We start from the raw sequence: 23134 nt of genomic DNA, 5'->3' as shown, positions 1-23134 counted from the left end.
GGAGCTGCGGGGCGGGCGCGGTGTTGGCTGCTGGAGCCAGCTCTTGGCCCCTCCGCTGGGTGAGCAGCTCCCTGCAGCATCGCCCCCGGCACGGGAGCTAGCCTGGACTTTGCTCGGACGCCGCCGATAGCACGGGCTGGGCCATGCGGAGGGGTTGGGGTTGGTGGGGGTGGGAGAGGGGCAGGGGTCTGTGCCGGTCTGGCCCCCCTTTAGGGGGGGTCTGTGCGGCTGCGTCTCGTTTCGCAGGGAGGCAGAGAGGGGCAGGGTTTGGAGCAGGAGGGGTCGCAGCGCTGCTCACTGTGCTGTGTCCCTGCAGCCCGCTGGGCACTTGGGGGCTCTCAGCCAGCACCCACGGGTGCTGCTGCCACCCCACGCACACCCCAGAAGAAGGGGACAGCAGCAGGGACCCAAACTGGTGTCAGCCCCTGGACCAGGACGTGTGTGCAAGTCACAAGCAAGATTTTGGGGCTCTCCTTGCTCAGCCAGACAGAGCTGCCGCCGAGGGAGCATCCCAGCGTCTCTGCGAGCACTGAGACACCTCCCCACGAGCATCATGCTGGTGGCTGCGACTCCTCAGCATGAGACGTGTCCTACAGGGACATCACGAGAAACCCCGCTGTGCCACGGCTGCAGAGCCCTGCTCGGCTGCCGGGAGGGATGCAGGCGTGCAAGGGCAGGTCCCGAGCATTTGCCAAGTGTGCAACAGGATTCGGGGCTTCTCCACCCTCCTGTGCGAACCCTCCTGGCTCCCTCACCACGAACAACAGCCACCAGCTCCTGCATTTCTGCCGCCTGACCTCATGTTTTGGCTCTGTTTGCTAGCTGTCTCACGCGGTTAGGGTAAATTCGGGAGGTGTCTCCTGGTCGGGGCTCTGCAGTGATTCATGCTCAGCAGGGCAGGAGCTTCCCCACGCGCAGCCTCGCAGGGTCTCCGTCAGGGGACAGCCCCTAACCTGCTGTCCCCTCTAGCTGCAGGTGCTGCAGATGTCCCTTATGGGATCTACGAGAAGATCGCTGTGCTCAGCAGGACAAGTCCTACTCCTCCTTCCCAGGTATAATTCTGGGACCTGTCTGGCCAGAAACTCTGCTTTTCCCCCATGGGGTAGGCACGGATAGGAGCGAGGAGGAGATGGGAGAATTACCTGAGCCAGCCTGTGGGCACTTCTCACCGCTGGTGGATAAAAGGGCTGATGTTCCCCTAGAGCAGCTCTCTCCCACCTTCTCCTAATCCCTGTTTTCAGTCTCATTGTGCTGCTTCACCTTTGCCCTTGCAGCAGGGCCCTGCAGCAGCCGTTGCCCCATGTCCCTCTGTGCTCCCCTCGCCACGTGCCCGCCCAGCCCAGGACGGGGGAGGCTCCCCCTTTGGATGATCCGAGCCCTCCGTGCCGCTGGAGATGGGTTTGTGGTGCATGGCCCCAGCCGATGCCCCCCTCCACTTCTGCTTTCAGGCAGGAGGGGCAAAACCGATTGGGGGGCCCAGCCCAGACTCAGTGGCAGCTCCGGCTTTTGTTTGGTTTCCCATTAAAAAGGGATTTTCCCCAGTTCCTGCTCTGCCACCGCTCCCCAGAGCGCAGCGGGCCCCAGAGCAGAGGCTGTGGCGAACGGCCCGGCACCTTCCCCGGCTGCTCGGGGGCTCCTGCAGCCACAGCTGCTGCCCTTTCCTGCTTGCTTCACCCACGGTCAGCAATTCTGAGGGAAAAGCGTGGTTTGTGTGCCCTGTGACGAGGAGGAAGGGCTTGCAGCTAGGAAACGATGAGGCACGGGCCGGGGACTGCTGCGTTCAAAGGGTGCATGTGGGCAAGGAGAGGACAGGTCATCTGCTGCTGCCAGCAGAGGCCGGTGAGAGTGAGGGAAGGGGAAGAAAGCGAGAGGCACCCAAGCGACTGAGCTGTTCACTATGGGCTGTGCAGCCACCCCTGCTCTCCAGGGACAGCCCGGTGCTCCTTACTGGGATGGTCGGTCTTTGCTGGGGCAACATCCCCTGAGCATCAGCCGCGTGTGGGGAGCAGGGCTGGGGAGGACCCGTGTCCACCTCCCTCGTCTGCCCTCCCCGAAACCCACTGAGAAGATGTGCACACAGGGCAAATGGCACCGGGGAGGTCCTCCTGATGGAGCCCTGGCTGTGCCACCTTCCAGCCAGCGTCTGGGGACACCGGGCAGTCCCTCGTCGTGCTGGGGGACACGAAGGCTCCCCCGCTGCCCACAGCTGTGCCGATGGGCAGGTGTCCACTGGTGCTTGGCACACCTTGGTGTGCTAAGAGTTAAGCTGTTGGGACCTGCAGGAGGAGAGGAGACCTTTGTCCAGCTGCCCCTGCACCTTATCTGTGCGGCACCTGGTTAAAGCACAGCTAAAGGTGAAGTCAATACAGGAAACGGTTACAGAAACCGTACGCTGGTCAGTGGCACAATCAATGTTTCTGAGCAAGGCAGATATTTCCTTTAACGGCAAGCGACAAGCCTAAGCCGCAATGTTTACAGCCGGGCCTGAGTTTTGCAGCACTTTCAGAGCCAGCCCCGAGCTCTGCTCCGCTCCGGGAGCGCTGCAGGGGGACCCCGGGCGCCTCGGCCCCGCTCTGAGCTCAGCCTCCACCTCTGCAAGGAAAATGGAGTGAAGGCGTGGATAAAAATAACCCCTCGCCTCGCTTCCCTTTCTCGCTGCCTTCCATGCGTGCCTCGGGATGCATCATGCATGAGCCATCGTGGCTCACGCATCCACCATGTCTCTTGCACCATCAGCAAGTCACATGCGCTGCGGTGACTCCTGAGGGGGAGCAGCCCCCTGCAGCCCCCTGCAGCTCCCTGCAGCCCCCCACAGCCCCTTGCAGCCCCCTACAGCCCCCCCACAGCCCCCCAGCCCCCTGCAGCCCCCAGCCCCGCAGCCCATGCTGCCAGCTGCGGAGACCTGGCAGTTTTTCTGCCTGCTCTCGCTTCTGCGCTCACGAACCACGTGCCTTTGCGAGCACCCCGGGGAACTGAAGGAAAATTCAGTGGAAATCACCTGTTGTTCAGGGCGTTCTGCGGCACAGAAAGAGCCCCAGGGTCTCTTCAGTCTCATAATTATCTCCTTGTTCATTGGCACGGGCTCAGCCTGCTGAAGCCAGGCATTTTCTCCGCGAACTCTCTGCACCCACCCGGCTGCCCCCCCAGCCCCTGCCCTGCCCGCAGCCGTGGGCTGTGCAGGGCCACCTCGGGGGGCTTTCTGCTCCGCCTGGGCAAATTTCCCGCTTCTGCCCCTGCAGAAATCCCAGCCACAGACCACGAAGGCCAACTTTCCAGATCAAACGCTTGTGGAGGGACAGCAGCACCTCCTGCACCACCAAGGATCCCTCCAGAGCCAGCATTGCTGTGGGTGCCCCGAGGCTGCAGCACTCCGGGGAGGAGGGCAGGGGCTGGGGGGGTTCGGCACCCCTGTGCACAGGGCTGGCATCAGCACCCCCGGCTGGGGCCTGCAGGGTCGCTGCTGCACGACTTGCACGTCTTGCACGACTTGCACGAGAACGGGGTTTGTTTCATTTAAGCATTTATTGACCCGTGTTTCAAAAAGGAGAATCCGCGAGCAGATTTCGCAGAGCTGCTCAGGACATCTTCATACTCGTTATGAAACCGCTCCCTGGCACGGACCGTACTTTTGAGTGCTCTGCAGCCGAGGTCCCGGGGTGTCTCCATCCCTCCAGGGACCCTGGTGCGTGCTCCCTGCCTGGCCCGAGGCCGTGGCTGTGGCTGCAGCCCGGTGGCTCCGCGTTGCTCCCGTCCCGCGGGGTGCGGCGGCCCTAAGGGGCGGCGGGCGCCAAGCCCACCCTGTTATTCCCACGGTCGAAGACGGAGTAAAACTGTCGGATGAAAACATCACCCAAAACCCAGAGGGGGCCGGCGGGAGGGGCGACATCCATGCCCTGGAAGCCGCTGGTGCAGAAGGCCATGCCGTCGCTGTACTCCTGCGGGGAGGAGAAGCTGCAGAGCTGAGGCCGGCCCCGAGCCCACCCGATTTGGGGCAGAAACGGGGATTTCTGATCCCGGCACCTGGCGGGTGGGAGCTGGGGGTGGGCCTGGGGACATACCATGAGGGTGTAGGCCTGGGGGGTGAGCGTGTAGGGAAGCCCGTTGATGGTGAAGGTCACGTCCGGCATCACGTTCAGGTTGCTGCACTCCACGGCGTACTGCCAAGCAGCGGGGGCAGCTCTGACCCCACGGCAGGGACAGACACTGCCCTCGAGCCCCACGACAGCGAGCTGCTGGCACTGGAAGCCAGCACCATCACATGTCCCCTCCCCAGCAGCTGGCACCCTGATGTTATCGCAGGGAACGCATTGCTCTTGGCAGCAGCAGCGAGCGCTGGAAGCTCTGCGGGGACTGCAGGCATCTCCCCGGGGCTGCCCCAGCCCCGCAGCCCGCACGCCTGCACGAGCAGTGCCACCTCCCAGGTGTCCCTTGAACTATTTCACCCATCGATGCTCCTCAGCGGGGGTCTCTCGCAGAGGGACAGCCATGCCCTGGGCATTGCCCCCTGCCCAACCCACCCTCGCCCTCACCTCCCCATCCATAGGCGTGGCACCGATATATTTCTGCAGTTTCTTTATGTCCTTGGTAGGGCCTGTGAGGAGCGATGTCCCGGTGTCCACGATGGCCTGGCAGCCGTCCTTGCAGAAAGCCATGGTGCCACCCACCTGCACGCTGCAGGAGAAGGCAGGAGAGGCGAGGAGCTCCGTGCAGGGCCCGTCTCCTGCCCCGCCAGCCTTTCCAAGCCCTCCTGGCCCCCAGCCCCACTCACTTGTCCAGATGGATCTGCCAGTAGCCCTGCTGCGTGACCGGCACCCAGTTCAGGGTCCCCGTGAAGCGAGAGGGATCAAAGCCCCCAAACAGCAGCTCTCCACCCAGGGGGGAGTCCGGGTTCCTGGGGGCAGGAGGGGATGTGAGAGATTTCTTCTCTTTTACTTTGCATGTTGCATTTCATACGAATGGATTTATACCTGCTTGCTTCCCACAAATGCTCAGGGGCATTAGCTTCACTCCTGTAAGGTCTGAGCTCTGCAGCATGCTTAAAAAACCCTCCTTACTATCTCATTGCAGCCTCCTTAGCAGCCCCTCCTGCTCCCTAAAAGTGGTGCCCGAGCCACAGCCATGCCCCGCAGCAACGCCGTGCCCTTACGAGCTCATGTAGACCGAGAATATGGGCAGCTCCACCAGGTTTTGGGCCATCATGTTGTCGAAGACGGGGGTGACCCCGTCCACAGCCAGGGACGGGTAGGCCAGCCCCAGGATCCCGTCGAACTCGGCATCCAGGAAGGTTTTGCCCGGCTCGCTGACGCTCTCTGCGAACTGCTGGTTCGTCACGGTCAGGCCCTCCACCTGCGGGAAGGACGAGGCTCGCTGCCGGCTCCCCGGCCCCAGGGGAGTCCCGGGCAAATTACCCAGAGCGGGAGAAACCGAGCGTGACTCACGGTAACTTGGTCAGACCCGATGACCCCCGTCAAACTGCCGGTCCCGTACTGGATGGAGAAGGGGACGCCCACGGGCTGGTACGTGCTGGAGTGCGACGGCTGGAACCTGGCGTGCTCGGCTGGGAGAGGACGGGGCTGTGAGCAGCAACACCCTGCCACAGCCCCGGGGCAAACCCCAACGCCTGCTCCATGGGGGCTGCTGCAGGAAGGAGCGGCTCACGAGGAAAGCGGATGTGCTGGGGTTGTTTTGGGGAGGGACAACAGCAACCTGCCCAAATGGTGGGAGGTTTGCTACGGATTAGCTCGTGTGGTGTTGTTATGAGACCCAGTGATCACCACTCCTGTTCCCATCCCACAGACAGCAGCGATTCTCCCAGCCCATCACCGCGGGCACTGCTGTTCCTGGCTTTTTTCCCCGACCCCCGTTGGGCTGTGCTGGGAGCAGGGCACAGAGAAGGGACGGCTCCAAGATGTGCCCCACGCCGTGCGCCCCAGCTGGGCTCAGCTCCTCGCTGGCAGCCCGAACAAGCGCGGTGCTTGTCACCCTCCCGACCCCCGGGCAGCCAGCCCAGAGCCGTGCCGTGGCCTCTGTGCCCGCCTTGTTCCTGCTCCCAGCTCCTTGCTGACCGTCTGCATTATGCGCTATAATCTCGCCTTGTTTGCTTAAAGGCTCTCCCACAAGAATGGCCTAAAGAGCACGGCCGATATCTCCCACGGGCTGATGGTACCGGGTCCTGGTGGTGTGATCGCCGCCTGCGCTGGCGAGCAAACAAACCCACGCTGCTCCTGTCCCAGCTGCCTTTCCCCTCCGGCTGCGCCTCCAAACCCAATGCAAACGCAGCACCTCTTTTATCCGAGAGTGCCCAGGGGGGCTCATCCCAACCGGGGGCTTCAGGCTGGGCAGGGAGGTGGCCCTGGTGGTGGTCCCTGTGCCCTTGGTGCTGGCCGGACCCCATGGCCTCAGTGAGGCCACCGTGGAGGGGACACCCAGGGCCCCACCGCCGCTGGCTGGTTTGGGGAGCCCCTACTCACTGCAGGCTTTGCTGGTGCAGTAGACGGATGGCACCCAGAGGTTGGAGGAGCCCGTGTCGAATACCACCGTGAAGTTCTGGGGCGGGGTCCCGATGGAAATCTGCCCGAAGTACTCCATCTAGCAAAGGTAGAGAAGAGGCTGCCAGGGGCTGCTGGTGCTGCAAGAGCTCCTGGCAGAGGGGGGCTGTGCCAGGATGCGTGCACAGCACAGACTGGGTTCGGTGCGTGGGATGGCCGGCACTGGGGCAGTGTTTATCTGCCACAGCTGCATCATGCCAGGTGAAATAAAGGAGCCAACTATTACAGGAACTACAAGGCAAGCCGAGAACAAAGGCAGGACTGCGGGTGTGGGCGTGAGCCTCTTCCTGCGGGGTCGGGCAGCAGGGCCAGGCCCCAGGGGGACCCCTACCATGGGGATGCAAACAGTGGCCGGAGCTCTGGGGGCAGAAACCTCCTCTGCTGGGGAGTGGGAAGAGTCTGGGGGATCTCTGTGCCTCTGCCCATTGGTCCCATGCGGTGAGGCCTTCTCTGATGTCTGCCCTGTGTGTTAGCCTGGGAAGGAATCTGGTCCCCCCAGCCTTGGGCATGGAACAGGCAGGGAGAGGGCTGGCAGCGCTGCGATGAACACACTCCCTTGCCTTGCTCAGCATCATGGCTGCAGGAGCAAAGGCCCGACCAGGAGCAGGCAGACACCAGCCCTGGCACGCTGGTGCAGTCCCCAGACTTGCTCTGATAACAGGCGTGGACTTTACGGGAAGAATTTGGGCATTCGGGATGGCTTGTGCAGCACAACATGCTTTGGGTTTTCGTGGGGCAGCCCTCGGTGCCACCACCGGCACCGCACTTACATCCAGGTAGTTGATGAGGGGCTCGTTGGCCGCCGTGAAGGCAGAGCAGTCCTCGCTGTACTGGACCATGTCGATCTTGTGGGCTTTCCAGAACTGGGAGAGCTGCCCGCGGTCCCGCAGCGTCTTCCGCAGCGAGCGGTGCCTCGTCAGGGTCACCCTGGGGGAGCGAGGGTCCTCGTCACTGGGGATGCCCCCGGGGCACGGGGCAGGCTGCGGGATGCTGATGCCTTGCAGCCCCCACATCCACCCCGAGCACCCCAGCGCCATCAGGACGCAGGTCCTCAGCTGCTTCCCTGCCTCCCCCGTGGCAGAGGGGGAGCGGAGCGTGGTTAATTCACGCTGGTGTTTGCTGCTCTGGCTCGTTGTGCTGCCCCCACCCTGCCCACCCCCTGCAGCCCTCCCGTGGGTCACCCCGGGGATGGAGGTGCCCACAAAGAGGGGCCGACGGCAGCAGCACCGCAAAGCCCTGTGTGCCTGCACGGGGGCGGCTCAGCCCTGCCCATGAGCCCTTGCCCTGCTAAGTGATGGTATTGAAGCCCCTCCGTGAGCACCCCAGCGCCCTGGGGTCCCCCCCTTACCTCTTCAAGCCACTGCCCAGGGCGAGGCAGAGCACGGAGAGGAAGAAGAGGTGCTTCATGGCGGCGGCGGCAGCGCTGGCCTCGGTAGGGCTCTGCGGGTGCGGGCTGCGCAGCGGCGTGGCTCTTATACCAACAGGTACACCCTCGCCCCGCGGTATCAGCGATAACACCCCTCTCAATGTCAACACTGGGCTTTTGCTTTAGAAATGAATCACTGGGCACGTTCCGGTCAAGGCAGAGCGAGCGCGCCGGGCGCCAGTTTGTTTTGGAGGGCGAGGGGCTGGCGGCAGCCCGCGGGGCTGCGGGACACCTCGGGTGATGGGGTGGCCAAGGGGGGTGGACGGGATCCCGCCGGGACCCCAAGGGCAGACCAAGGGGTTTTTCCTCCCCATCCCAAATCCCCGCCTGGGTGAGGATCGGAGCTGCAGCGGGATCCGTGGTGGTGCAGGAAACTGGCCAGAGGGCTGCAGGAAAGGGGTGTGCTGGTGGCACCCGGCAGCTGCTGAACTAACCTTAAAAGGCAAAGAACTAATTAGCCTTGATGAACTGCTCAGGAATCTGCACCTTTGCTCTTCACACAGAGCCGGTGTCATCAAAGCATGGTCCTTGGAAGGAGCTGCTCTGCGTTAGAGACAGTTACATGTTGCCTTACCGCCCCTAATGGGCTCTTCCTCTGTGGCTGCTTTCTGTTTAACACCGGATAGCCGTCTCATTAAGCCTCTGTGAATGCAAATAAAGAAGGCTAATGAACAAACAGAGCCTTCAGATACCAGGGAAGCGAGCGGGGGAGGCGAAGACTTTCTTGGTGCCGCAATCTCCCCGGCAGGCGGCTGGAGGCTGTCGATGATGCTTTGTGCTCCTTGGGATTGTTTTCCGTGTTTGTGGCACGGCAATAACGATGATGGATGCCGCCAGGAGAGGTGCCTTACTCAGTAAGTAGCGTTCATGTAATTAACACTGCTCCTACCCTTAATCAATTTTCCATTCATGCTGCTTAGTCCATCTTATTTAATTAATGTCCTCTCCCTAGAAAAATAACTGGCACTGGGGGTCCATCAGCCCAGTGTGGCCACCTGAAATACCCAGCACACTGTCTAATGGGGTGAAAAACCCCCAAAAGATCTGAATCGCTGTCTCCCATTCCTGGGGTCTCGCCCTGCTCCTGCTGTGGGTGTCCCATAGCCGCAGTTGGGCTCCTCCACCCCATGGCCTCGTGGGGAGCTTTGGCTTAAAACATCCCCTTAGAGGCACGCGGGAGCAGGGTTCATGGGCGATGGGGCTCTTTTCCCTAGCACTGGGCTGGATTTCCAAGTCATGAGCAAATTTCCTGCGTCCCTACACCCAGACTCGCCACTGCAGTGTTTGTACCAAGTAGCTTCTACACAAAATCATTATCCCTTTCACACTCGAGATACAGTTTAAAGTACCAGCCTCCCTTCTGCTAATAATATATTCATAAAAAGGGATTAAAAAACCTTCCCAAAAGGAAAACAAATGTACCAAATGCCAGATCAGCTGAAAGCCATCTGCAGCTGAGGCGAGATAGCAGCAATTCGATTGCTACAGACGTGGCTTATAAACTGAAAATCCCGCAATAAAATCTAGCCCGAAGGGTCATCGGGTTTCAGAGATAAGTGTGAGCATGAGCCGTAGTACAGACACGCTGAATACTTCAAGTGAAACAGTTTATTTACTGGAAAAGATCCCCAGCTGGATCAAAATAATCTGCAAACTCATGACAGTAGATTCAGCACTAAAATGAGAAAATGAAGGAAATAAAGAGGCCAAACCTTTCAGTTAGAAATGTTTGAAGTTAAACCCAGCTATTTCTACTTTTATTTAGTCCTTTGGAAAGCCACACTCTTAATGTTAAAGGTTTTATTTCAAGTCGAAGAAAACGTATTATTTTTTTCTTTCTTTTGGAAGTCAGAGCAAGACTGTGCCATATTTAGGGGCAAAAAGGCCTGGCTTCATACGTGCTTCCAGTGGTTTCTCTGCCTGGCCGTCCCCACGGGCTGGGAGCCCACGGGTGCTCCCATGGGACGAGGGATGAGGCAGGGACCTTTGGAGCGTGTTGTCAGAAAAAGAGCAGTATTTGGTAGAAATGGAACGAAATGTAGCTGCTGGCTACGGGAGCACCCCGGGTCTCATGAGTAATATCTGGCCCTATCGTCCTACAGTGCTTCCAGGCAGAGGCTCTCACAAAAAGCCCTGTAGCCCACCCAGCTTCACATGCTCGCCTTCAGATACATCACAAATGATCTGTGCACCTTAGGTGGAAAACATGATTCCCATCAGCTCAGAGCATGGCACTTTACTCATTTTAAGAAAAGTGTTCTCAGGCTAAAAATAGGCTATCTGTGTTCTTTTTTTATATTTCCTTTAGTTTAGCCACTTCCACTATTAGCTGCGACTGATTCAAATCTCACCCAAGCATCATTTTCTGAAAAGCCTTTTTTCTCTGATTATCAAATACATCTTCTACCTGTTAATCTGCTTGTGTATCAAAGAGCACTTGAAAGGGTGAAATGCTGTAATAGCAGACTCTCTAAAAAAAAAACAAAAACAAAAACAAGCAAACTTCAGTTAAGTATTTACCCACGGCAGCAGCAGCTGTGGATGAAGCAGCAGCCCCATGGCTGATGGGGTGAATCCCAATGGATTTCTGGAATGGAAACTGGGCCAGGCAGCCCAGTGCACCTGGTGATTCCTAAGAGCCCATCTCATCCTCCACATCCTTGCTTGTAGAAAGTCGGGGGGCTCACAGACATTTCTGGAGCCGCCCTCCATCCCCTCCTGCCATCTCATTACAGACCAACGTTGGCTCCTTGCGTTGGTGCTGCAGGGAATGCGTGGCCCTTACCTTCAGTTCTGCTTTTCCTCCAGCAAATCCCTTCCTCCATTCCCCTTCTCATACCCCAGCAGGCACAAAACCACAGCAGGCGTTAGGCCCCACGTCCCTTCTGATTTAAAAGGTTTTGACCTATAGAAAGCTGTGAGGTGGAAGCACATGGAGAGCTTTTCGTGCCAGCTGCACAGCTGAGGGCTGAGCCCCTCTGGGGACCAGGGCATCACCAGCTCAGGGGCTGCAGCATCCCCAGCCTGGGGGCAGAGGGGGCTGCCCAACAGCAGAGAAACTCCCCAAAATATTTAAATGAGCCCGCTCACATGTGGGAAGCGTCATGGAACCCAGTGTGGGCTCCTTTCTGCCATCACCATTAGGGGTAAAGCGAGACCGCATCCGGCGCCCGAGCCAGCGAGCGCTTCTGCACGGCGCTGCTGGTGGCTGGGAGACCCCTGCCAAAAATGCTCCTGAAACACCCCTGAAGTCTGCTCCATCCAAGGCTGTGGAGGACAAAGGTGAGGAAGGCTTTTCTCGATGTAAAACACCACTGGGCACTGGGCGTCCCTGGCTCCTGCACGCAGTGCTGGGGGAAGCGAAGGGCTCGCAGGGCTGGGTTCTCTGGGGTGGTGCCCCAGCGCTGCCAGCCCAAACTTCAGCGTTAAACCTGGGCACCAAGGCAAATCTTCAGTGGGTTTGGAGTCATTTGAGGCATTCCCATGAGCTTGCCTTACCTTTAGGTTGAGCTTAGATGTCTTGAATTCACTACTCAGTCGCCAGCCGAGTATGAGCGCTCTAGGAGCTTTGATTGCAGTAGGGCATCTTAATTAAGATAGGGTTAAAATCCTGGGGGCTGGCAGGAGGGAGGCTCACAGCCACCTGATACACCAAAAAAGTACATGTGCTGCCAGCGGCTCACTAGCTGTTATCTTCAAAATAGGTGTTTCAGTGCACATGTGTGTGTGTAATCTCTTCCATCTCACCGTACCCCATCGCAGCAAAGACGCTGCCTGCGACCGATAGTTGGATTTGGGTCCTGTTTTGCAATTTCCTTTTGAACAGCTCACTTTTCAGATCGTTATCTGCTGCTGCAGCATCTCCTGCACCACAGTAGGAAATGAGCCACTCAAAAATGACAGCTGCTCAAGAAGGATATTTGAGGACAGATCAGTTCAATAAGGGAGGGGGAAAAACCCAGCAAGAAATGGACTTTTAGCTTGGCGGTTGCCAAAGTGGTTGGTAAGTGGAATTTCACAGGGGGCTGGTGAGGCTTTTGGAAAACTTTCTGATGCGTTACTCTTAGAATATGTCTTAAGGGAAAGCAGAATCTGATCCATAGGGTGGACAGTGCCTTTTCTTTAGCAATCTATTTATCAGTCTGTCAATCCTATCGTTATGGCTCCTTTAATCATCCTATCAAAGCTGTTGTTGGAGATACCTCACTATGGTAGCCGCTTATAAGAAGTAAGGGTATAGGCATCGAGTGAAAACCGAAAGTGCTTTTTTTTGTTAGTGACAGCTCACAAAAGGAATGGCCTGATTGCTGTCCTTTCTTGTAAATCTCTTGAATATTATGGCCAAAAGTCCCAAGCCGAGAGGCCTGGTTCAGGCATATGCATTTTCGGATTACATGCCTTAAGTCCCGTTAACTTCAAGAGGATTTAAGCACTCACCTAACATTAAATCTGAGGTGGTTCAAGTGCAGCTAAAGGGAAGTACACTCCCAGCTCCTCCGTTTTCAGTGGGATTGGAAGGAGTTACTTGGGCGCCAGGCAAAACCCTCTCCTGGGTGCCCAGCGGGGTCGGGGCTCGCCCAGCAGGCAGCAGCGAATGCCCCGTGGGAGCTCCCCACTTCTCGAGGGCTGGGAGCCGCGGCTCCACTGGGCTGCGGGCACTTGTCTGCCGCAAGAGCCCGGCACCAAACTCACGCTTTCTTTTGGTTATTTTTTTGCATCATGGCACGCTTTTTTTTTTTTTTAGATTATAGTTATGAAATATTTAGATCATAATTATCAAATATTTTTGTGGATTAAAAAAAAAAACACAAACATGAGGAGGAATCACACACAGTAGCATACTTGTGCAGCGGGAACCTTGGCACATCTATTTTACGTGAGCGCTGTCTGCGGCATCGGACCCCTGATTTCAAACGACAACTCCGATCTCAGCTGGTGGGGAGCAGCGTGGAGCTCCGTGGGGTGATGTGCATTGCAAGCGGGCCTGGATTTGGTGCCGCAGCACCCACCTGGACCCACAGCCCACCTGCCTCTCTCTGCCCCACAGGAACCTCGGGCACTGCACTGACGGCCGGGACGCCTCGCAGCGAGGATGGCCCATTGTGAGTGGTGAGTACCGAGACAAATGCAGACCTGGAGCGAGGTCAGTGCTCTAAAACTGGAGGATAACTGCTGCTATGGGGCACATTTCTGCTAAATTCTCAGCCCTAGCTCGGGTCTGGTCTGTGTGTGCGGGAGCGGCCGTGCGTGTGGGGATGCTCCGGCCCTGGGGCTGGCGATGCTGCGCCTGGTTCCTGCCTCTGCTGGGGCAGGTTGGTGCTCTCCGCAGGGCTGTGCCGGGCAGAAATGCAGCCCTGAGGCTCAGCAATTTTGGCTGAGCGCGTGGTGGAAGCCATGTTTGTAGCTTCGGGTTCGCAGAAAGCACCGTGCGTCCCTCCGCGAGATGTGGGGTTTTCAAAAGCCCTTCTCAAGGTGGACACCCAAAAATGAATTGCAAGGACCACCGGTCATTTCTGAAAATGAAGCCCCAGCTTTTTGGGCACATCTCCTTAAAAACAAAAAGCAAACCCAAAAACTGTACCAGCAAACCTTGGTCTAAAGCATGCTTTGAAGCCGTGTCAGCCAAACTGTTCCTGACGGATTTAGAATAATTCAGATATTCCTTTAATTTAGGCAAAATATTTTTCTCCTGTTCAGGTGGGTGCCAGTTGCCACCTCGGCTGTAGCCCTGGTGCTATACGCTCTGCTCTTACTGCTCCTTTACATCATGCTCAGCAGGAAAATAGGTAACTTACTCCCTTGTTGCCTTTACTTCTTGCATCCCTCTTTCCTCCTTGCAACCCTTCAGCTCAGAGAGTGGAAGGGATTTGCCCAAAGCCTTGACACCCCCTGTTTCTAAAGCACACCCAGGTCCTTGTCCTGGCTCTTGTTATTGCTCTCACTCTCACCAGACCCCGTGCCCGGCTGAATCAAGTTGTGGCAGGGCTGAGCAACCGTGCCCAGCTTACACAGCCCAGAATGCCACGTCGTTCCAAAAACATTTTCTTTTACCGCTCTGGTTAGTTATGTGGTGGGAAAACAGCATCAGAATCAATTTGCAAACTCCTAGTCCAGATGGAGCTATGATTTCCAGCAGGAAAACCTTTCTCGCAGAAATGCTGCCCACATTATGCATAATATGCTCTCTGCCTGGCCCCGTGGGTCAAACCCATTTTGACCGTGTGTGGGAAGAGTCCTTGACGCAGCGATTTAACCCCAGAGTCTTTCATCGTAGTAGACCAGGGGAAGCACTCCATCAGCGCAGTAATTGAATTGACAGATATTTGCCCACGCCAATACAAAATAATAATTACTGCCGTGCCAGGGCTCGCGGCATGCTGGCTTTGCTCCAGGGCTCCCTGGCACCGGGAGCAGGGGGGGACGGGGAGAGAACCGGAGAGAGAAATCACCCAAAGGGTGACCAGGGATGGGGGACACACAGCGGGCACGGGTCTGGAGCACGGAGCTGACCGTCCCCTCGTCACAGACAGCCACTCCTGCAGCAAGGAGGCGAGCAGCCGTCCTGCAGCACAGCCCCAGCAGCCGCCGACCTCTTCGGCCGGAGGGGAAGGGGCGCAACGACCGGCCTACGCAGGTGAGGGGGGCTGCGGCACGGCAGCGGGTCGCATCGCGCTCACCCAGGGCTGCCCAGCCCGGCACCTCGGGGTGCTGGTGCAGAGGATGGAGCCGGGAGCACGGGGCAGGCACAGCAGCTGCTCGCAGCTTGGGTTGTCTCCCGCTGCCTCCGGGCTTTCCCTGCACCATTCCCCAGGGACCCCGGGCTGTCCCCGGGCTCGCTGGTGGCATCGCAGGGCAGCGGTGGGAGCCATCCGCGGCCTGGGGACTGGGCGAGTGCCCCCGCTGACAGCAGGAAGCCCAGAGGTGGCAGGAAGGAAGCCTTTCTGCCGCTCACCTGCCACTCTCTAATTGCTTTTTCTCCCCTTGAACCTCCTTTTACTGCGGAGGCGGTGACGTGGCCTGTTCGGACGGGAGCAGCGAGACGTCTTCGGAGACCTCGGAGGAGTCGGAGAGCAGCCCCTCCGGCACACAGGTACCGAGCCCCGCGCCATGGGCAGAGCGTTTTTGCCAAAAACATCCACAACTGCAGCAGAGAGGGTGCCCCACACCGTGTCCAGGGGCTCCTGGCCCTGCTTGAGACCCCCCGAGCAGCGAAATGAGGGCAAATGCATTGAAATAACCGATGGCACCGACGTGGTGGCTGTCACCTGCCTCGTGCAGTGCTCAGAGGGAAATGTCCCCACGGGCAGGGGGGTGCTGGGGCACAGACAGGGCTAAGGCACCTCGGGGGGGCCGGTGCCTGACCCGGGGCTTGTGGCTGCTTCCCCAGGGCCCTCGGTCGCCTGAAAACCTCAATTACACATCCCTGCTCTTCCCGGGGAAGGGCCACGGGCCAGGCTCCGCCAGGGACTACGAGAACATGAAGACGGGCGCGGACTACGTCAACGTGGACCCAAAGAAGAAGAAAGTGGATTTCTGGGCCTGCTCCAGCCCTGTCGCCTCCAAATCCATTGAGTACACGGAGGTGAAGCTGTGACTCCCGGGACACCCCTGGGGGCCGTGGGGGTGCCATCGGGGTCCTGCTGCCGCTGCCCCACGGTGCCTGCAGCCCCCGGCAGCCAAGCAGCCAGGGATTTCCCTTCCCACCGCCCTGATCAGACCTGGCACGGGCTGAAGCCTGCTGGTTTTTATCCCTCGTGATGCCGCAGCCCGCTGAGAGATTTGCTTGGTGCTGTACGTGTTGGCACCACCGCCCCTCAGGGCTGCGGATGTGGGACGGTGCGGGGCTGCCCCACACCCCGCTGCAGGGAAATGTTCTCTCCCCAGGCCAAAACGTGCTCTGCACTTGTACTTGAAGGCCGGTTTTCTCATCTCCTGAAAGCAAATGAATTCCCGTTCCCCCATGGGATGTTGTTCAGGGAGGAAAACAGTCATTTCCAAAACATCCATCTGAACTGCCTAGCATCTCCTCTGAATCATGCTTCCTTTGCTGATTGTTCTCATAAAATCCTTTTAAATACACTTCCTTCACCGGCGTCACCCTTCCTGCCCAAGCACCGGTCTCTCATCCTCCGCTGCACCCCGTTTTCCTTCGGTGCCGAAAACCTCTCCGAGCCTCCATCGCCCTTGGAGCTGGGTGCGGGGTGGTGCAGGTGTCGCCCCTCCCAGCTGAAAGCCGTGAGCATCAGCAGAGCTGGCTGGGCTGGGGGCTCCCGGGGTTTTAAATCCCCTCTCCTAGGGCAGGGGCTGGTTGCTGCTCCCTTGGGGCTGTGAGAGGTGCGGGACTGGATCACGGCTGTCTGTGGGAGCACAGGCAAGTCAAATCCCTCTGCCCTGCAGGAACTGTGAGTTGACTGTTTGGTGCTGGTGGTGTTGGGCTCTGGGGTTAGGCACTTCTGTCTGAACGGCCTTGCTGTGCAGAACCAGCCCAACTCAGAGAGTGAGTGGAGAAAGAGGTTCAAAACCCATCCCATCCCTGGGAAGTGCTGCTGAAGCCCAGCAGAAATGGGTTTATGGAGTTAGGGGTGAGGTCAAAGCCAGCCAGGGGAAGTTGCTGGAAAAACTGATTCAAATACTTTATGATTTTGAAATCATAAAGCATTTTATCTATAGCTTACTCTTACTCTTATTTTTGTAGATTTAGTGATGATGGAAGGAATGATGCATCTTTCTTGCAGGGAATTTGGCACCCTGCCCTTGGGGCACTGGTGTATCCCTCAACGGTGTTGCCCCAGAGCGTGGGGATGCTCTGTCCAGCCTTGCTCATGCTTTGCTTTTAAACAAAATTTTCCAGGGAGACCCACAGCAGGCAGGGAGAGGGGCTGGGGCCATAAGGTTGTGGCTCTTCCCAGCTGCCCCTCTCTGCTCCCAGCACTGCTGGGGTGCTCTGAGGCTGTCCCCGAGCCCTGGGTGGTTTTGGCACTCCAGTCCTGGCTGAACAAGACAAAAGCAGCAGCAGTTTGAGAGCAGCTCTTTAATGAGATGCAGCAGCTGTTTAACAGCACAGAGCAGCCCTGCACAATGACTGGTGATACAGGAAGGGTGAACCTGATGGGAGGGAGGCAGGATTTGCCTGGGCGAGCTGGAGGAGGGCCAGGGTTCCTCCGAGCAGCTCCTAGCGGTGTCCGTGCTGCATTTGGGGCACTTGCACCTGGGTGCAATGCTGCAGGGGTCAGCGCAATGCAGCGGCTGTGTGTGCTGCAGCCCTGGGGATGTATGCAGGGCATGGGGAAGTTGTTTGTGTCGGCTGCTCCCCCAGCAAAGCCCTGAGGATGGGAGATGGGCAGGGAGCTCTCAGGTAGCTGCAGCTGCATTGCATCCTGCTGTGCTCAGGCTGCTTTGCTGGCATCTGCTGGGCTCCCAGAGCTCAGGTCTCTCCTAAAAGCTGCGCTGATTCAGCATCCCCCAGCATGCCTGGGCTGGGCAGCAGGCTGGCAGCGGGAGGCTTCACGGCGCACAAGGGCGATGAAGGTTGCTCTGGGGCTGTTGGGGCTCTGTCCATCCCCGGAGGCACGCAACAGATGCAGCACATGCAGTAGCGAGCCCACGAGGACGAGAAGGGCAGTGACGCCTTGTGGGTTAAGCACACAGCTTCCAGCAAAACCAACAGCCTAGAGCATGCCCGACTCGGTCACCGCCTCCTCCTTGGGCAGGTCGAGGTCCCTGGAGCTGCCCCCGCGCAGGGGGAGGCCGCCGTGCTGGCTGGGGCTCAGGACGGTGGTTTTCCTGCTGCAGAGGCTCCCGTTGGAGACCTGCCTGCGCAGCCCTGGCCGGGGGCTGCAGCAGCAGGAGAGGCAGCGCCCCACGTCCCGCAGCAGGTGCCTGCTGAAGAACATGTAAATCCAGGGGTTGCAGCAGCTGCTGAGGCTGGCCAGCAGCATGGTGATGGTGAAGGCCGCGTTGGTGGACTCTGGGAAGGCAAAGGAGAAAGTTCAAATATCCCCCCCAAGGGGACGTGGTGCAGGCAGGGGGCTCAGTGGGCCATGCACAGGACCCTGGGGGCTCTTCCTGGCTCGGATACGTGTCCCTTGTCCCATCCCCAGCCCGCCTGCTGGCATCTTTGCTGCAGAGCAGGATCAGGGTGTGCCAGAGCACATCCTGGGGGCGGGTGCTGGGAATGGCACCCAGCAGCTCCTGGACCTGCTGCTTTCCCTCAGCCTTAGTTGGCCAGAGCATCTCCCAGGGGCCTTTTGATCTGGGATAATGCTCCCAGAAAATAATAAGAAAAGGTCAACTTGTGGAATCAAAACCCACTTTTCAACCCCCCCCGCAGCTGGCTCAGCAAAATCCTTATGGGCACTGGATGCTACAGCAGAAGAGCAGCTCCAGCAGCACAGCTGCTCCTGGAGGCAGTCCCACAGGAGGGTGGGAGCAGCAGGCTCAATTAAATCCTCTCTGCCAGCACATGCTGAACAGCACAGCAGCTCCTGGAGCAGATTCCCACAGGAGGGCAGAGACACACATGGTTAAGACGTTCGCAGAACACCTTCACGTGTCCCTACAGCTGCTGGTCAGAAGCCATTGCTTTCCAGCAGATTTTCTGGTGAAAAGCAGTGTTCTGGCTCTGCAAGCTGTTTGCTACAAATGCTACCAGGGAGTGAATCAGTAGCTTTCCCCCTAATTTTTATTACAAGAAAATAAGTCGGATCCTGCTTGCTAAAAGCACAAAGGTGCTCTGCACCTGGGCTGCAGCTCAGCACCCCCCCTGCTACTCACCGTCGTCGGGAGCATCCTCGTCCCACACCGACCACATCTGCATGCTGAAGAAGGGCGCCCAGCAGGCGACGTAGGCCACCACGATGACAAAAGTCATCTTCACCGTGCGGATCTTGGCCCGGGAGATGGTGCGCACGCTGCTCACGCGCGAGGGCTGCCCGCCGGGGCACTGCCCGCCCTTCTCGGAGGAGCAGGGGGCTGGGGGGCCTGTTGTGGGCCCCCCCGTGCTGGGGGCGCAGCTCTGGGTCTTGCCCTTGAGGTTCTTGCAGATCTCGTAGCAGATGAGGCTGTAGCAGACGGTGAGGATGCCGACGGGCAGGATGAAGATGCACAGCGTGGTCCAGGTGATGTAGGCTCGGGCGCCCCACGGGTACCTGAAGTCCGCCCAGCAGTCCAGCACCCCCGAGCCCTGCCGGACCTCCCGCAGGGAGAAGATGAAGACCTGGGGCAGGCTGAGCAGGGAGCTGAGCAGCCACGTGGCCCCGATCATGGCGTAGGCCTGGCGGCTGGGCTGCTGCAGGGTGCGCAGCGGGTGGCACACGGCCACGTAGCGGTCCAGAGTCATGGCGATGAGCATGTAGGTGGAGGCGAACATGCTCAGCACCTGCAGGTACTTGACGGCCCTGCAGAGAGGGTCTGGCCCCAGGAAGCGGTACGTCACCTCCCAGATCATCTGCGGCAGCACCTGGAAGAGCGCGACGCCCAGGTCGGTCAGCCCCAGGTGCAGGATGAAGAGGTGCATGCGGCTCATCTTCCTCCTCAGGCGGTACATGGCCAGCAGCACCCCCGCGTTGCCCACGGTTGCCACCACCAGGATGGCGGCCAGCACCCCGACCTCTGCCTTGGCCAGCTCCTCGTCCCGGCTGTGCAGCAGGGTCACGTTGGGGTCCCCAGCCAGGGCCTGGGGGCTCTGCACCCCCTTGCCGTGCCCAGCCCAGCCGCGATGGGAGCTGTTCCAGCCCGGCTCCATCCCCGCGGGAGGAGCGGAGAGGAGGCTGTGACTGACGGGGTGCACGCTCAGACGCTCGGCTCTGGCAGCCTCTTAACCCCTCCCTGCATCCCTGGGGGCTGCGCTCCCCCCGAGCCCTGCTGCACCAGCTCCCGTGGCAGCAAGGGCTGGATGTGGCTCCTCCGGCAGTCCCCCGCCACGGGTGCAGGTTGTCACCTTCTGCGCTGGTTGCTATCCTGCACAGGTCCCCTCTTTGCTGGGCTGCTCCGTGCAGGTTTTCCTGTTAAGCAAAGGGGTGCAGGAGCCCAGCTCAGCCTCTGATCCCTCTCTCGGCTGCGCTAAGCGTTCCCAAATCCCTGTTTCTCCCTGGGTTGCTCATCTCTCCATTCACCTCTTTCCCTTGTGCTGTAACAAAGAAAAATCCTCTTTGTTGCTTTTTTTTTAGTGCAGTAAAAGTAATAGAAAATGCATCTCTTTGGCCTTTTCATTCCAGGCGTGGTGAGGAAGGCAGGTGAGCGGTGCCCAAGCGTCCCCAGGGAGCGCAGCAGCCGTGTGCCAGCAGCGGCTGCCGCTGAGCGCTGCCCGTGGTGGGTTTTATAGCCGGGAGCTCCCCGCCCCGGCTGAGAGCTGCAGCCCTAGGCTCTGCTGGGGACCTTCCCTTGCTCCTGCTCTCTCTTTTCCCTTCATCAGCCCAGTCCATGAACACACTGGCACCGTGTCCTGAGGCTGCCTCCTGCCCCTTTCTTTGGGCTGTGTAGGAAGGGGGTGCGGAATGTCCCTGGGACAGGACAAAAGCTCGAGTCTGTCTGCCTAGTCCTCGCCTAAATGCTGTCTTTTTACTCCATCTAACAGAAACCCACCCCAAACATAGGGAGCAGGGCCCCACTTGACAGCAGAGCGCTCTCTGCTTTGTACTGTGAATATTTACCCCATCTCTTGTATGCACAGAGCATGGAAAAAAGATCAGAAAAGGAGAAGCTGGGGGCAGAAGTGAGATACAAAGGGCAGAGCAGTTGCAGACTTCATGTAAAGCGTTGGGTGTAGTTTGAAGCAGTGGAAAGGCAACGGGAGGCTGAGAAACACGGCAGCCTTGTTCAAAAGACAAACGCACTATAAATTGATAATACAGATGGGGCAATAGCTGAAATGCACACGGGTCTTGTCCGCACCAGCCCAGCCGGGGCCGAGCACAGCACGGGAGACCTGCCCTCCTGCCTCTTCTCCTGACCTTCCCTTCCCACTTCTTCAAGCCTTCAGTGCGTCTTCCCACACAGTGTCTGATTGTAAAATATTTTCATTGCACACGTATATAAATATACATGTATACACGCACAATTTCACTTCTGTTTTGCAACATTAGGGCTTTGGTTTTCCCCTACTGGCTATTAATTTATGCCAATAAGAAGTAAAGGCATGCATTTATTTCCAGAGTTTTCGCCCTTCTTCACTGGGGAAAGACAGCAGCAAACAAAAGAAAAGCACTGGGACAGGTTTCTTCCTAGCAGCTATCTGCTTGACACCGACTTTGCTGCTGGCAGAGCCTGCTCTGGTTCACTGGGTGTGATATTACAATTAAGTTGCCTGTGAGAGGCTATTATTTGCTGAATAAAGATTTGCAGATCACCTCTAATAACCATAAATGAGCACAGTTTGTGTCTAATTAAAAGACATTCATCCTTATAAGAGACCCCGTGGATATAAACTACCCACCGCAGGAAAGGGCCTCTCTGAGGTGCTGCAGCGATAGGAAGACATTTCAGGAATAATGCAATTTTCTATAGTTGTGATCAGACAGCTGATTTTCTGGAAGATTAATAGAGGGCAATAAAAAAAAAAACACAAAGCAATAACAAGCAAAGATGAAGGCAGAGATGGAAGGGCAGGTTCTGTAGACAGAAAGAAGCATTTAAAGCATTTTAGGACAGCCTCGGCTCTCCCTGCCACCAGTTTAATTTGGGAGCAATTCCCTTCAAGTTAGATCTTCTACTCCAGATTTCCATAAGTTTAGCACCGAGAATACTTCTGCAAAGATGCTTACAGAAAAGGGAAGCTAATTCACGGAAGAAAAAATCTTTCATCCTCGGAAGATAGAAATCCCTTTTCTTCAGAGAAAGATTATCACAGCAAGGCTCTGGCTCAAGAAGATGGATTAAAAAATAAACCCCTTTGCTTTTTGTTGGTTTCCTGCACGTTTCTGAACACGCTGCTAGTATTTCCAGGCTGTTGCAGCCAAACCAGAGCTGTTTCTCCTTCGAGGGGTAACAGTGGTGTGATGCAATCCGGTTCCTTTTACACCAGAGCCGTGAGCCCAGCGCTGCCCGGTGCCTCCGGGGCCCTCAGGACCTGGCCGTGCTCCTGCTGCCTCGAGCTCTTCAGCCACTGCATGCAGTGGTTGTGGCGAGCTCGGAATAGCCTCAAGCCATCTGTAAGAGCTGAGCAGCCCAGGAATCACCCACCCAGCACGTTGCTGTCCTGCTCGTGCTGTGGGGGCAACGTCCCAGCTGTGCCCCGGTGGGACCAGCCCCAGCTGCAGCTTGTTGGGGTCGCTCCCAAAGCTGCTGGGAGCAGCAATTGGAGGTGTCACGGTGTCACTGCTGCGGACTGGTGATGGCTCTTTTTGGGTGGTAAGGGTTTGCCTCCCTGCAAAGGAAGGGAGCCTGCATGTTGTTGGGGTGACCCCGCTGCTCAGTGTGCTGCTGCAGGGTGCCTGGAGCCAGGAGGGCTGAGAGCTGCAGCCACAGCGTCTGTGTTTCCTCCTTCCTCCTGGGTGTGACGCCGAGATATGGGACTGTGTAAGGCAATTCCTAAGCTCTTAACGTTTGGTTTGTCAAGGTAACACAGTATTACATGGCTCATTTTTGGCAGCTGGTAGCATCAATGCACCATGAAGCACAGCAAGTAGCGTGCCGCTTCTGTTACCAGCCCGCGAGCGCTTCTGTAGGACACAGGGATGGAGGTTTTACAGTGGCTAAGTCGCTTGGCACAGTAGCTGGTCACTTTGTCTGTGGGTAGCTAATTAATAGGGGGGAAAAAAAAATTGTTGGCTTGGGTTTAAGTACTGATCTGGCTCACTCTTCTAAACAGATCTTTTATTTGTGGTATGTGATGGTGTTAAACTTGTATTGCTGACAGCACAAAGAGTACTCGGTCTGTCTTCCATCTTTAGCATTTAATCACTTAAATGCCTTTTACTGTTCAGGTCAGGAAAATCAAGATTGGGTCATTTCATGCTGGTCTAACTGCTATAAAATTCATGGTGTTGCAACGGCATGCAGCAGTTTGGGATCATCTTGGAAAGGCTGTCTGGGGCCAGGAAGGAGAGCCAGGGGCTCGTGGTGTCTGATGCTGCTTCTAACGCCAGCTACCTGTCAAAATTAGGCCACGAATGATTTCCCTCCACCTCCTGAAAATATAAACTGCTGAGGGTTTCCTGTTCCT

The 23134-nt window shown here is 57.7% G+C and overlaps 3 protein-coding genes across 5 annotated transcripts in view; 1 reads left to right on the top strand and 2 right to left on the bottom strand.

The window, feature by feature from the left end:
* The first annotated feature begins 265 nt into the window (after positions 1-265).
* RHEX (regulator of hemoglobinization and erythroid cell expansion) overlaps positions 266-23134 on the top strand; it is a 39594-nt gene continuing 16725 nt past the window's right edge. Inside the window, exons 1-6 of the mRNA XM_083812769.1 lie at positions 266-1052; positions 13022-13083; positions 13672-13760; positions 14501-14608; positions 14979-15064; positions 15362-16376. Coding sequence (XP_083668895.1) covers positions 13067-13083; positions 13672-13760; positions 14501-14608; positions 14979-15064; positions 15362-15568 — 507 coding nt within the window. The 5' untranslated portion in view covers positions 266-1052; positions 13022-13066 and the 3' untranslated portion in view covers positions 15569-16376. The remainder of the gene's footprint in view (positions 1053-13021; positions 13084-13671; positions 13761-14500; positions 14609-14978; positions 15065-15361; positions 16377-23134) is intronic.
* Positions 3505-8825, bottom strand: CTSE (cathepsin E). Of its 3 annotated transcripts, XM_083812766.1 has the most exons (10): positions 8409-8825; positions 7897-8001; positions 7319-7475; positions 6471-6588; positions 5439-5557; positions 5147-5346; positions 4769-4891; positions 4530-4671; positions 4059-4157; positions 3505-3935 (listed from the first exon to the last, which is right to left on the bottom strand). In XM_083812766.1, the coding sequence occupies exons 2-10, from the start codon at positions 7953-7955 to the stop codon at positions 3771-3773; spliced, it is 1182 nt and encodes a 393-aa protein (XP_083668892.1). In that variant the 5' UTR covers positions 7956-8001; positions 8409-8825; the 3' UTR covers positions 3505-3770. The 3 variants fall into 3 exon arrangements, with proteins under 3 accessions (XP_083668892.1, XP_083668891.1, XP_083668890.1); XM_083812765.1 differs by having other exon boundaries at positions 7897-8467; XM_083812764.1 differs by having other exon boundaries at positions 7319-8467.
* AVPR1B (arginine vasopressin receptor 1B) lies at positions 16369-22482 on the bottom strand. The gene is made up of 2 exons (XM_083812763.1): positions 18748-22482; positions 16369-17941 (listed from the first exon to the last, which is right to left on the bottom strand). Exons 1-2 carry the CDS (start codon positions 19715-19717, stop codon positions 17643-17645), a joined length of 1269 nt encoding a protein of 422 aa, XP_083668889.1. The 5' UTR covers positions 19718-22482; the 3' UTR covers positions 16369-17642.

This window comes from Anser anser (assembly GCF_964211835.1).
Source record: "Anser anser genome assembly, chromosome: 27".
Lineage (NCBI taxonomy): Eukaryota > Metazoa > Chordata > Aves > Anseriformes > Anatidae > Anser > Anser anser.
This window is presented reverse-complemented; position numbering and strand designations above follow the sequence as displayed.

Coding starts and splice junctions, on each gene's coding strand:
- AVPR1B (XM_083812763.1), bottom strand. CDS start 19,717: ATGGAGCCGGGCTGGAACAGCTCCCATCGCGGCTGGGCTGGGCACGGC. Junction 17,942..18,747: donor CGAGGATGCTCCCGACGACG/GTGAGTAGCAGG, acceptor TTGCCTTCCCAG/AGTCCACCAACGCGGCCTTC.
- CTSE (XM_083812764.1), bottom strand. CDS start 7,585: ATGGCGCTGGGGTGCTCGGGGTGGATGTGGGGGCTGCAAGGCATCAGC. Junction 5,558..6,470: donor CTGCACCAGCAAAGCCTGCA/GTGAGTAGGGGC, acceptor GTCCTCTCCCAG/CCGAGCACGCCAGGTTCCAG. Junction 4,892..5,146: donor TTCTCGGTCTACATGAGCTC/GTAAGGGCACGG, acceptor TCCTGCCCCCAG/GAACCCGGACTCCCCCCTGG.